The 13,536-nt window shown below is 52.4% G+C and overlaps 1 protein-coding gene across 2 annotated transcripts in view; it reads left to right on the top strand.

Annotated features, from left to right (window-relative positions):
- Window positions 1-13,536, top strand: part of WDHD1 (WD repeat and HMG-box DNA binding protein 1) — a 104,594-nt gene that overhangs the window by 44,852 nt on the left and 46,206 nt on the right. For both annotated transcript variants that reach the window (XM_069738680.1, XM_069738673.1), the window contains exon 18: window positions 10,808-10,939. In XM_069738680.1, the coding sequence (XP_069594781.1) occupies window positions 10,808-10,939 (132 nt within the window). The remainder of the gene's footprint in view (window positions 1-10,807; window positions 10,940-13,536) is intronic.

The raw sequence follows: 13,536 nt of genomic DNA, 5'->3' as shown, positions 1-13,536 counted from the left end.
TCCTCTCCGATTCCGGCCCAGCGGATCTTTTTTCTTGGGATGACTCTGGACACTTCTCGCGGTCTGGTCATCCTCCCTCAAGACAAGGCCTTGGCCTTGCAGCAGGGAGCTCAGAGTCTTTCCCGTCCAGTCTGCCACTGCATCCGATTCAGCATGCGCGTTCTCGGGCGGATGGTAGCTGCCATGGAAGCGGTTCCATTCGCACAATTTCACCTCCGTCCCCTTCAGCATGCACTACTGTCGGCAACCCGTCCTCCCTCGACCGCCGCTTCATCCTGCCCCCACGGGTCAGAAAGACCCTCAGGTGGTGGACGTTGAAGTCCTCCCTATCCCAGAGAAGATCTTTTCTCCCTGTGCGGTGGCTGGTGGTGACCACCGATGCCAGCCTCATAGGCTGGGGGGCGGTTTTCAACCATCACACAGCTCAGGGGCGGTGGTCCACTTGAGAGTCTCGCCTTCCCATCAATCTCCTGGAGATACGAGCTATCAGACTAGCATTGTTCCAGTTTCTCCACCTTCTGGCGGGTCACCCAGTCAGAATCCAGTCCGACAACGCCACGGCCGTGGCGTACATCAACCGTAAAGGGGGAACCCGCAGCAAGACTGCTATGCTCGAGGTGTCCCACATCCTGCACTGGGCGGAATCCAATCATTCGCCCATCTCGGCGATCCACATTCCAGGTGTGGAGAATTGGGCGGCGGACTTCCTCAGCCGCTAGGGCCTCGCCTCGGGTGAGTGGTCCCTTCACCCGGAGGTTTTCCAGCAGATCTGTCATCGCTGGGGTACCCTGGATGTGGATCTCATGGCATCCAGGTTGAACAACAAGGTTCCACAGTTCTTTGCTCGGTCACTCGACCCACGGGCCATAGGAGCAGACGCCCTGGTCTTGCCTTGGCACCAGTTCCGCCTCCCGTACATTTTTTCCCCTCTTCCCCTGCTGCCGAGGGTCATCAAGAAGATCAGGACAGAGGGGGTACCAGTGATCCTCGTCGCACAGGACTGGCCGCGCCGGGCATGGTACGCGGATCTGGTTCAGCTGGTCGCCGACGCCCCCTGGCGTCTTCCAGATCGCGTGGATCTTCTTGCACAGGGCCCGATTTACCACCAGAACTCAGGGGCCCTGTCTTTGACGGCCTGGCCGTTGAATCCTGGATTCTAGGCCAAGCGGGTTTCACTCCCAAGGTGTCTTCCACCATGATCAGGGCTAGGAAACCTGTTTCCATGCGCAGTTACCACCGTACCTGGCGAATTTTCTTCTCATGGTGTGACGCACAGGGGCGATCCCCTCTGGTATTTTCTATCCCTGCCATATTGGATTTTCTTCAGTCTGGACTAGAGTCGGGACTTGCCCTTAGCTCTCTAAAGGGTCAGGTTTCGGCATTGTCAGTCCTTTTCCAGCGAAAGATTGCCAATAGATTGCCGGTGAAGACTTTTTTCCAGGGAGTCTCCCATGTGGCGCCTCCCTACAAAATGCCCTTGGATCCGTGGGATCTTAATTTAGTTCTCGGAGCTCTCCAGGAGACTCCCTTCGAACCACTACAGGACGTTTCCCTGACCTTCCTCTCCTGGAAGGTAGTTTTCCTAGTGGCCATCCGACGTGTTTCGGAGTTGGCTGCACTCTCCTGCCGCCCTCCGTTTCTAATTTTTCATCCGGACAAGGCAGTAGAGGACCTCTCCCGCTTTTTCTGTCCAAGGCCGTTTCTTCTTTCCACCTCAATGAGGAGATTGTTCTGCCTTCGTTCTGTCCGGCACCAGTCCATCGCATTGAAAAGGCTCTGCACACTCTTGATGTGGTAAGGGCTCTTCGTCGGTACATCTCGCGGACGGCTCCCTTTCGCACGCCGGATGTCCTGTTTGTACTTCCAGAGGGGCCAAGGAAGGGTTGTCCCGCTTCCAAAGCTACTCTAGCTAAATGGATTCGGTCGGCCATTGAAGAATCCTATCGTGCCAAAGGTGTTCCTATCCAAGCAGGGATCAAGGCCCATTCTACCCGGTCGGTGGGCGCCTCGTGGGCCATTCGGCACCAGGCATCAGCACAGCAGGTCTGCAAGGCTGCGACATGGTCCAGTTTGCACACTTTTACCAAGCATTACCACATTCATTCTCTCTCTTCTGCAGACGCCGCCCTTGGCAAGCGCATTCTGCAAGCGGCAGTTCCTTAGCCGCAAGCCAGTGGTACATGGGATATTGGCATATTGCTCCCCACCCAGGGACTGCTTTTGTACGTCCCATGGTCCTGTGTCCCCCAATGAGGCGTAGGAGAAAAGGAGATTTTTGTGTACTCACCGTAAAATCTTTTTATCCGAGCCAATCATTGGGGGACACAGCACCCACCCTGTTAGCCTGTTTGGCTTGTTGTTACTTCTTGGTTTTTGACATGGTTTGTCTTTTGTTCATGCTCCTACTGCTTTACTACCGAACTGGGAAATTGTAGCCAGTGAAGGGGTGTATACTGCAGAGGAGGAGTTAATCTTTTTATCTACTTAGTGTCCTCCTAGTGGCAGCAGTATAACACCCATGGTCCTGTGTCCCCCAATGATTGGCTCGCAGAAAAAGATTTATGGTGAGTACACAAAAATCTCCTTATTACACCAGTGACTGCTGCTCTAGAGCACTTATTACACCTGTAACTGCGCTGCTCTAGAGCACTTATTACACCAGTGACTGTGCTGCTCTAGAGCATTTAATATACCAGTGACTGCACTGCTCTAGAGTACTTATTACACCAGTGACTGCGCTGCTTCAGAGCATTTATTACACCAGTGACTGCGCTGCTCTAGAGTACTTATTACACCAGTGACTGTGCTGCTCTAGAGCACTTATCACACCAGTGACTGCACTGCTCTAATGCACTTATTACACCAGTCACTGCACTACTCTAGAGCATTTAATACACCAGTGACTGCAGGACTCTAGAGTACTTATTACACCAGCAGTGTTAGGAATGATGGTTTCTCTCACCAATCACTGAGCCTGCAGATAGTGTTGCCCCTCTGAGCTATATTTCGCTGTGCCTGGCTTATACTTTGCAACCCGCCTGTTTCCTTGAGCAAGCGCCACCTTCTGGGGAAAATCGCCGGCCGGATCCACAGGCTGGAAAATGGCGACCGCAAGAAGAATGCAGGGGACCAGCAGTTAAAAGCGCACGCTGCAGAAGGTCCCACTCTCTGAGTCCGGAAGAGGGGCGTGGCTAGTCGCCGGGTCCAGGGGAGAAAGATAGCGGCATTCGCAGTCAGTCTGCTGGATGAGTGGGCGGAGCTAACCACTTGGTGCAGGAAGGGGAAAAGAGGTAGCAAAGGGCAGGAGAAAAGCCCGCCCGAGAACTGAGGGTGGGGGGTGGAGCCAACACTGCAACTAGGCCCGAGAGAAGCCGGGACCTAGATTACAGCTGGTTGACCTCCAAAGCATGGGGAGGCAGTGCGGAGGTCCCTAAAAACGTCGCAAAAGGTATGCTCGATGGCCTCAATCCATCGGAATTAAAGGGGAAAGCTCCCTAATACCCTCTTAAATAAAGTATTTTTTTCTTTTTGATCTTCTCATCTTTCTATCTTCTTTCTATACTCTGGTCTTCGCCAGCACCTGGGTTGTGAGAGAAATGTACCTCCCCATCCATGAAATATTGGATGTCCGAAAATCCTGCGTTGTGGGACGTACGCGTCTCCTCAAACCGACAGGCTCTGGTGGGCGAGTGGGTAGGGGACTGAGGCAGGACCGACGATCGGATCACCTAAACACGCTTCTGTGTTAGAGGCTGGGGTCCTGCCGAGTAGACATATGAGGATACAGGGTGGCAGTACACGCCGTACTCAGTCTCTTTGTGGGAGTACAGGTACCTGAAAAGAAACGACGCACACCGAGGTAGATATGGGTCTAATGAAAGACCCGTGTCCACCTCCTACTGACACTAAGCTAAACTGAAGAGTATAATGCCAGTCGGTGGGGTGTACACTGCGGAGGAGGAGATAACTTTTTTTGTGCATAGTGTCAGCCTCCTCGTGGCAGCAGCATACACCAATGGTTCCTGTGTCCCTCAATGAAGCGATAGATAGGTTATTTATTAATTATTTTGTGTGACACCACTCTCTGATTTAAGGGTGCAAAATTTCCTTTTTTTTTTCCGTAAATAAACGCAAGTTATAAGGAAGAAATTTTACCACTAACGTGAAGTACAATATGTCAAGAAAAAACATTCTCAGAATCAGTGGGCTACGTTGAAGCTTTTTCAGAGCTATAATGTCATAAAATGACAGTGGTCAGAATTGTAAAAATTGGCTTGGTCATTAAGCACCAAATTGGCTCTGTCACTAAGGGGTTAAAGTTATGGCTCTGGGAAGAAGGAGAAAAAAAACAAAAGCGAAAAAAACAGGATTTTTGGTTGCTTACCGTAAAATCTGTTTCTTGAAGCCTCCATTGGGGGACACAGGAACCATGGGGTGTATGCTGCTGCCACTAGGAGGCTGACACTATGCAAATAAAAAAGTTAGCTCCTCCTCTGCAGTGTACACCCCACCGACTGGCATTATACTCTTCAGTTAGTGAGAAAGCAGTAGGAGATAATGAAACAAGGCTGAAAAACCATAACCACAAACTTGAGAACTGTAACGTGAGAACAGTCATAGAACAGATAACAACAGAAAACATTGGGAGGGAGCTGTGTCCCCCAATGGAGGCTTCAAGAAACAGATTTTACGGTAAGCAACCAAAAATCCTGTTTTCTTTATCGCCTCTCATTGGGGGACACAGGAACCATGGGACGTCCCAAAGCAGTCCCAAGGGCGGGAAAAACAGACTTCCATCAGGTCAGAGGACTCACCACTGCCGCCTGCAAGATCCTTCTGCCTAGGCTGGCGTCCGCCGATGCGTAGGTATGGACCTTGTAAAATTTGGCGAACGTGTGGATGGAAGACCAAGTTGCCGCTTTGCAAAGCTGTAGGGCGGAAGCCCTGTGGTGCACCGCCCAGGAGGCGCCGACTGCCCGGGTAGAGTGAGCCTTAATCCCAGGAGGGGGCACTCTGTTCTTGACCCGGTAAGCCTCCAAAATTGCCATTCTGATCCATCGAGCAATAGTCGCTTTAGAAGCCGACTGGCCTCTGCGCGTGCCATCAGGGAAGACGAAAAAAGAATCCGTCTTCCGGAAAGAGGATGTTCTATCCAGATAAATCCTCACTGCCCTGACGAGGTCTAGCTTGTTCAACGATCGCTCCAGAGGATGAGTCGGAGCTGGACAAAAGGAAGGTAGAACGATGTCCTCGTTGAGGTGGAAGGTGGAATCCACCTTAGGAAGAAAAGAAGGTGGAGGTCGGAAGACCACCTTGTCCTGGTGAATGACCAAAAACGGAGGGCGGCAGAACTGTGCCGCCAGCTCGGAAACGCGGCGAATGGACGTGATGGCCACAAGAAAGGCCACCTTCCAAGATAAGACTGATAGAGGAATCTCCCTAAGCGGTTCACTGGGAGAAACCTTCAAAACGTCCAGTACCAGGTTTAGGTCCCATGCCTCCACAGGGGCCCTGTACGGCGGGACGGCGTGGGCTACCCCCTGAAAGAAGGTCTTAACCTGTGGCCGAGAGGCCAAGGTCTTCTGAAAGAGGATGGAAAGCGCAGAGACCTGACCCTTCAGGGAACTAAGAGCCAGGCCCGAATCCAGCCCTGCCTGAAGGAAGGCCAAAAGAGAAGGCAGGGAAAAAACCATAGGCGGAACGCGGTTGGACTCGCACCAACGGAAGTAGGCCTTTCAGGTGCGGTAGTAGATCCTGGAAGACGAAGGCTTCCGAGCCTGAATCATGGTGTGAATCACCCGGTCCGAAAGGCCGGACGCTCTTAGAACCGCGGTCTCAACACCCACGCCATTAAACTGAGCGACCGAGAATTCGGGTGGCAGATCGGACCCTGGGACAGCAGATCGGGCCTGTCTGGAAGGCGCCAGGGAGCGTCCGCGAGAAGGTTGACGAGCTCCGCGAACCAAGCTCTCCTGGGCCAATCCGGGGCGATCAGGATGACCGGCACCCCTTCCGCTTTGATCTTCTTCAACAGCTTGGGAAGTAATGGAAGGGGTGGGAACAGGTAGGGCAGCTCGAACTGTGACCAAGGAATGGCCAGAGCATCGACGCCCACTGCGAGAGGATCGCGGGACCTGGAGACGAACTGCGGAACCTTCCTGTTGATTCGAGACGCCGTGAGATCCACATCCGGAGTCCCCCATCGAAGACAGATCTGATGGAAGACCTCCGGATGCAAGGACCATTCTCCTGCCGCGAGACCCTCGCGGCTGAGAAACTCGGCGGCCCAGTTGTCCACGCCGGGGATATGCACCACGGATATCACCGGAACCGTTGCCTCTGCCCAAAGGAGGATCTTGGATACCTCGGCAAGAGCTAAGGAGCTCCGGGTCCCCCCCTGATGGTTGACATATGCCACAGCCGTGGCGTTGTCCGTCTGGATCCGGACTGGAAGGCCCCTGAGGATCCTTTCCCAGTGGCGGAGGGACAGGAAGATGGCCCGAATCTCGAGGACGTTGATTGGCAGAGATGACTCCTGCGGCGACCAACGTCCCTGAACCGTCAGGTGGCGAAAAACCGCACCCCAGCCGATCAGGCTGGCGTCCGTTGTCACCACCTGCCAGTGAACCGGAAGGAAGGACCTGCCCTGGGAGATGAGGGGTGACGTCAGCCACCAGTTGAGAGACCGCTTGACCCGAAAGGAGAGTCTGATCGGCTGATCCAGGGAGAAGACCGACCTGTCCCACTGAGACAGAATGGCTTGCTGAAGGGGTCGAGAATGGAATTGGGCGAAGGGAATCGCTTCCAAGGCAGCTACCATCCTCCCCAGAACCTTCATGGCCGATCGGAGGGAGGGAGGCCGAGGACCCTGGAGCGGGCGAATGTCCCGACAAAGGGTGGATCTCTTGTCCTTGGGAAGGAAGACTCTGGACTGACGAGTGTCGAAAAGCATGCCCAGAAAGATGATGCGCTGAGAAGGAATAAGGCAGGACTTCTTCCGGTGGACCAGCCACACGAAACGGGCTAAGGTGTCGAGAACAATGGACAGGCTTTCGTGGGCCTGAGCAAAGGACGGAGCCTTGATGAGGATGTCGTCGAGGTATGGAAACAAGACCAAGCCTCTGACTCTCAGGATGGCCATCAGCGCCGCCATGATTTTCGTGAACACGCTTGGCGCGGTTGCGAGACCGAACGGCAGGGCGACGAACTGAAAATGATCTTGTTGCACTGCGAAGCACAGGAAACGGTGATGTCCGGGAAATATCGGAACATGTAGGTAGGCGTCCTGGATATCTATAGAGCATAGAAATTCCTGAGCCTCCATGGAAGCAATTACTGAACGAAGGGATTCCATCCTGAAGTGTCTCAGGCGAACCCTCCTGTTCAGCAATTTGAGGTCCAGAATGGGACGAACCTTGCCGTCTTTTTTCGGTACCACAAAGAGGTTCGAGTAGAAACCCGTGTACCGTTCCTTTTCTGGGACGGGAACGATTACCCTGGATTTTAGCAGAGAAGCGATGGCTGCGAAGAAGCCCGGAACCAGAGCGGGATCTTTTGGAGGACGGGATTGGAAGAAACGATCCCTGGGTCGGGAGGCGAACTCTATTTTGTATCCCGAGGATACAACTTCCCTGACCCATGCATCCTCTACTGCGGAAATCCAGACGTCCCTGAAACGGAGAAGACGGCCCCCCAACCTGGGAGTTGGGCTGGAGACTTGCCGAGAGTCATGCGGAGGTGGATCTTCCAGTCCTGGGCCTGGAGGATCTACCCTGGGAGTAGCGAGGACACCAGGACGGAGTGGGCCTGAAGGACACCGCCTTCTTCTCTTGACGTGCCTGTGGCCTCTGTTGCTGCTGGGAAAAAGAGTTTGATGCAGCGAAGCGACGAAAAGGCCAAAAAGAGCGAAACTGCCGTCTAGGAGGAGGGCGACGAGGCTTAGCCTGGGGGAGAAGAGAACTTGTACCCCCGGTGGCGTCCTTAATGATTTGGTCCAGTTGGGAACCAAAGAGACGAGAGCCCTGGAAGGGCAGACTAGTGAGGGACTTTTTGGAGGACAAGTCCGCCTGCCATGCCTTGAGCCAAACGGTCCGGCGGATGACAACGGCATTGCTGGAAGCCTGAGCCGCACAAGACGCGACATCCAGGGAGGCGGAAACCAGGTATTCACCAGCGTGGGAAATCTGGTTGGCAAGTTCCGCTAATTGCGCGGGAGGTGCCCCGTCCAGGATACCTCGCTGTAGATCCTTGGCCCATTTTGAGATGGATCTTGAAGCCCAAGTGGAAGCAAAAGCTGGACATAGCGCTGCTGAAGCCGCTTCGAAAGCAGATTTCGCGAAGGATTCTATAACTCTGTCGTTAGAATCCTTCAGAGATGCTCCGCCGGAAAGTGGAAGCACCGTGTTGGTGGACAGCCTGGAAACAGGGGGATCCACCGAGGGGGAGACCGTCCAATTGGCGGTAAGATCTGGTGAAAAAGGATATAACACCCCCAGGCGTTTTCCCCTCTGAAAACGTCTGGTCGGGTTCTCTCTCTCCCTGGCCAAGATTTTCTCGAATTCAGGATGAGGAGCGAAAAATTTTGAAGGTGGTTTGGCCCGTCTAAACGAAACCGCCTGATCTGCGGGTTCCGTAGAGGGATCCTTGATGCCACAGGTTTGGTTTATAGCCCGAATGAGGTTCTGGACCGTCTCACTCATGGTGGCGATTTGGTTAGGATCCAGCTCCGAAATTTCCTCTGAGGGCGCATCAGATAATGCCTCGCCTGACTCAGGGGAGGAGGATCGGTGGGACACCAACCGCGGGGGAGGGCCGTGCGGCGAGATGGAACGCGAAGAGGACTCAGACCGACGTTCCTGTCTGGACCTTTTGTAGCTTAGCAAGGAGGGCTCGGGCGGCGGTTCCTGCGACCCGCTGGCCACAGCAGGGGTCTGCAAGGGTAACCGATCCAGCGCGGACACCAGGGTTTGAGATACCCGTGTTAAATCGGCCACCGATTGTGACAGAGAGGCGGCCCAGCCTGGGATGGGGGGATCACTCTCGGGCGGAACAGCCGGGGGATCCTGGGTGGTGGGAACAATCGGGTTGCTGCAGGACTGACACAGCGGGGAGGACTGACCTGAGGGAAGTTTGCTGCTACAGGACGAACATGCAAAGTACGTGACTAAGGCAGAAGATGAAGAAGTAGGAGGACGAGAGCGGCCCCCTTTAGAAGACATTTTGAGAGATCCCTGAAGATGCCAGTGGGTTAGGGGACAGTGGGGCAGAGAAGGGTGTCAGTCTGCAGTGCAGCTACTCACGGACCCGGTCCTGGAAGATGTCCCACTTGTCAGCGGAGGACTCCTGTCCTGAGGGGCCGTATTCTGCGCAGATCGCTGAGCTCACAGAAAAAAACACGTGCGGGGCTGAGCAGGTGCTGCTGCGGAGTGCACACCAGAAGAGTGACTCAGCCCTGGAGGAAGTGGGCGGAGCCAGCCACGGAGGCGCCGGTGGGCAGGACAAATATGTCGGGCGGGAAAAGAGCCCGCCCGCAGACCGGAAGAGAGGGACCGCGCAAACTGGAAGTAGGCCCCGGAGGAAGCCGGGGCCTAAAGTAGGAGCCGGCGGCCGAGGAGAAAACGCGGCGCCGGAAAGGCGGCGCAGCAGCCTAGCAGGCTGCGCCGCTAGAGAGAAACCCTGCTGCCGAGAAGCCCCCTGCGGCGCCAGAGCAGCGCGCCTCAGGAAGAAGCGGCGCGCCGGTCTGTCAGGGCCGCAGCGCCTGAGTGCCCCCGGAAATCGCGGCGCGCCGTCCTGTCAGGGCGGCAGCGCCAGAGAGCCCCCGGCAAAAACTGCGGTGCGCCGGCCCGACAGGGCCGCAGCGCCTGTGTGCCCCCTGGAAAACCGCAGCGCAGAGGCAGTGCGCCGCGGGGAGAAGAGTGGCCCCTACCGAAGGACTGGTAGGAGAATTCGCGGAGCCCACACTGGTAGGCAAACGGCGCGGCAGCCTATAACGGCCCCGCGTCCGTAAGAGAAGGTCTGCAGAAACTGCAAGCCCAGGTCGTGCTGCGGGAATCCAAGCAAGTAGCGACCCGGGATAAGGGAGCCCCTAGTAAGACCCCCAGGAAAACTCTAGGAAGGGATGGGGGGAAACGCAGCGCCGGAATACTTACCTCAAAAAAAAATCCCACGCCGGTACTAACCTTAAAAGGGGGATGAGACGTCCAGGGAGCTGATGGACGTCCTCGACTCCACAACCGACAGGCTCTGGTGGGTGGGGGACGGAGCCAGGACCGGACTTCTAAGCACGCTGGTGTGCTAGGATCTTGGTCCTGGATAGGGATCTATGAGGATACGGGGTGGCAGTACACGCCGTACTCATAGTCCATAATGTGGGACTACAGGTGTGACTGCTCACCCTGTATCCCATCCGGAAACCTGAAAGAAAAACGACGCAAATTGAGGTAGATAAGGGTCTAATGAAAGACCCGTGTCCGCCTCCTACTGACACTAAGCTAAACTGAAGAGTATAATGCCAGTCGGTTGGGTGTACACTGCAGAGGAGGAGCTAACTTTTTTATTTGCATAGTGTCAGCCTCCTAGTGGCAGCAGCATACACCCCATGGTTCCTGTGTCCCCCAATGAGAGGCGATAAAGAAATGAAAAATCTCAAGGTGATGAATTAATTAATATAATAAAAAAATATTATTATTGTTGTCACTTGAATAGGAAGTTATGGGCCTACTCGCATAATATGCAGTGCAAATGGAATTATATTTTGCCTCTTGATGCTACTGTCATGTTTTTTTTTTTCTTTTTTTTTGTTTTCTAGGAACAATACTGGAGGTCTCATATCTTCACCAACCATCTTGATTATTTGGCTAAGAATGGTTACGAATGTGATGAAAATGTGAAGACTGAAGCTGAAAAGGAGCAGCAGGAATTGTTAATGAAGATGTTTGCTGTGAGTAATTAGAATACAGTGGTTATGTATGTGTGTGTATATATGTGTATGTATGTGCGTATATATATATATATATATATGTATATATATGTATATATATATAATATATGTATATAGTATGTGTGTGTGTGTATATACATACGTGCGTATATATGTTGTTACAATCCAACTTATGTGTTTCCCATATTTCCTCATAGTTTGTAAGCTTGCGAGCAGGGCCCTCACTCCTCCTGGTATCTGTTTTGATCTGTGTTTATTGTTATGCTGTAATGTCTATTGTCTGTAAAAGTCCCCTCTAAAATGTGCTGCGGAATATGTTGGAGCTATAGAAATCAAATTATTATGTGTATGCATGTGTGTATATATGTGAATATGTATGTGTGTGCATGTATATGTAATAATAATTTTATTTCTATAGCGCCAACATATTCCGCAGCACTTTACATTTTAGAGGGGACTTGTACAGACAATAGACATTACAGCATAACAATAAGTACATAGATCAAAACAGATACCAAGAGGAATGAGGGCCCTGCTCGCAAGCTTACAATCTATGAGGAAAAGGGGAGACACGAGAGGTGGATGGATGTATATATATGTGTGTGTGTGTGTGTGTGTGTGTGTGTGTGTGTGTATATATTGCTCAAAAAGATAAAGGCAACACTAAAATCCCACATCGTAGATATCACATTCCAGTTGTAAATGTTTATTCATTACATAGTGGAATGTGTTGAGAACAATAAATCCTAAAAATGATCAACGCAAATCACAACTAATATCCGACGGAGGTCTGGAGTTGGAATGATGCTCAAAATCAAAGTGGACAATGAAGTTACAGGCTGATCCAACTTCAGTGGAAATGCCTCAAGACAAGGAAATGATGCTCAGTAGTGTGTGGCCTCCATGTGCCTGTATGACCTCCCTACAACGCCTGGGCATGGTCCTGATGAGGTGGCGGATGGTCTCCTGAGGGATCTCCTCCCAGACCTGGACTAAAGCATCCGCCAACTCCTGGACAGTTTGTGGTGCAATGTGACGTTGGTGGATGGTGCGAGACGTGATGTCCCAGATGTGTTCAATCGGATTCAGGTCTGGGGAATGGGCGGGCCAGTCCATAGCTTTAGAGTATGTGCACACGTTGCGGATTCTCTGCGGATCCGCAGCGTTTTTTGAGGTGCAGAAACGCTGCAGATCCGCAATTTATTTACAGTACAATGTAAATCAATGAGGAAAAAAAATGTTGTGAACACTTTGCGGAAAATCCGCTGCGGAAACGCTGCGGTTTAAAAGAAGTAGCATGTCACTTCTTTCTTGTGAATCTGCAGCGTTTTTGTACCCATTGCATTATAGAAAACCGCAGGGGTAAAAACCGCAGCAAATGCGCAAGAAAACTGCAGCAAAAACACACAAAAAACGCTGCGGAACTGTAGGTGCGTTTCCTGCCAGGAGAGGCAGAATCCGCACCAGAAATTCCTAAGCCTAATCCGCAACGTGTGCACATAGCCTTAATGCCTTCATCTTGCAGGAACTGCTGACAGACTTCAGCCACATGAGGTCTGGAATTGTCCTGAGGAATCCAGGGCCAACCGCACCAGCATATGGTCTCACAAGGGGTCTGAGGATCTCATCTCGGTACCTAATGGCAGTCAGGCTACCTCTGGCGAGCACATGGAGGGCTGTGCGGCCCTCCAAAGAAATGCCACCCCACACCATTACTGACCCACTGCCAAACCGGTCATGTTGAAGGATGTTACAGGCAGCAGATTGCTCTTCACGGCGTCTCCAGACTGTCAAGTCTGTCATGTGCTCAGTGTGAACCTGCTTTCATCTGTGAAAAGCACAGGGTGCCAGTGGCAAATTTGCCAATCCTGGTGTTCTGTGGCAAATGCCAAGTGTCCTGCACGATGCTGGGCTGTGAGCACAACCCCCATCTGTGGACCTCGGGCACTCAGACCATCCTCATGGAGTCTGTTTCTAACCATTTGTGCAGACACATGCACATTTGTGGACTGCTGGAGGTCATTTTGTAGGACTCTGGCAGTGCTCCTCCTGTTCCTCCTTGCACAAAGGCTGAGGTAGCGGTCCTGCTGCTCGATTGTTGCTCTCCTACGGGCCCCTCCACGTCTCCTGGTAGCACCTCAGCCTCTGGACACTACGCTGACAGACACAGCAAACCTTCTTGCCACAGCTCGCATTGATATGGCATCCTGGATGAGCTGGCACTACCTGAGCCACTTGTGTGGGTTATAGAGTCTGTCTCATGCTACCATGAATGTGAAAGCACAACCAACATTCAAAAACCAAAACATCAGCCAGAAAGCATTGGTACTGAGATGTGGTCTGTGGTCCCCACCTGCAGAACCACTCCTTTATTAAGTATGTCTTGATAATTGCCAATAATTTCCATCTGTTGTCTATTCCATTTGCACAACAGCATGTGAAATTGATGGTCAAACAGTGTTGCTTCCTAAGTGGACAGTGTGATTTCACAGAAGTTTGATTTACTTGGAGTTATATTCTGTTGTTTAAGTGTTCCCTTTATTTTTTTGAGCAGTGTGTATGTATATATATTGTAAGATTGCACTTACTTGCGGGTT

This window comes from Ranitomeya imitator, chromosome 1, assembly GCF_032444005.1.
Source record: "Ranitomeya imitator isolate aRanImi1 chromosome 1, aRanImi1.pri, whole genome shotgun sequence".
Classification (NCBI taxonomy): Eukaryota; Metazoa; Chordata; class Amphibia; order Anura; family Dendrobatidae; genus Ranitomeya; species Ranitomeya imitator.
This window is presented reverse-complemented; position numbering and strand designations above follow the sequence as displayed.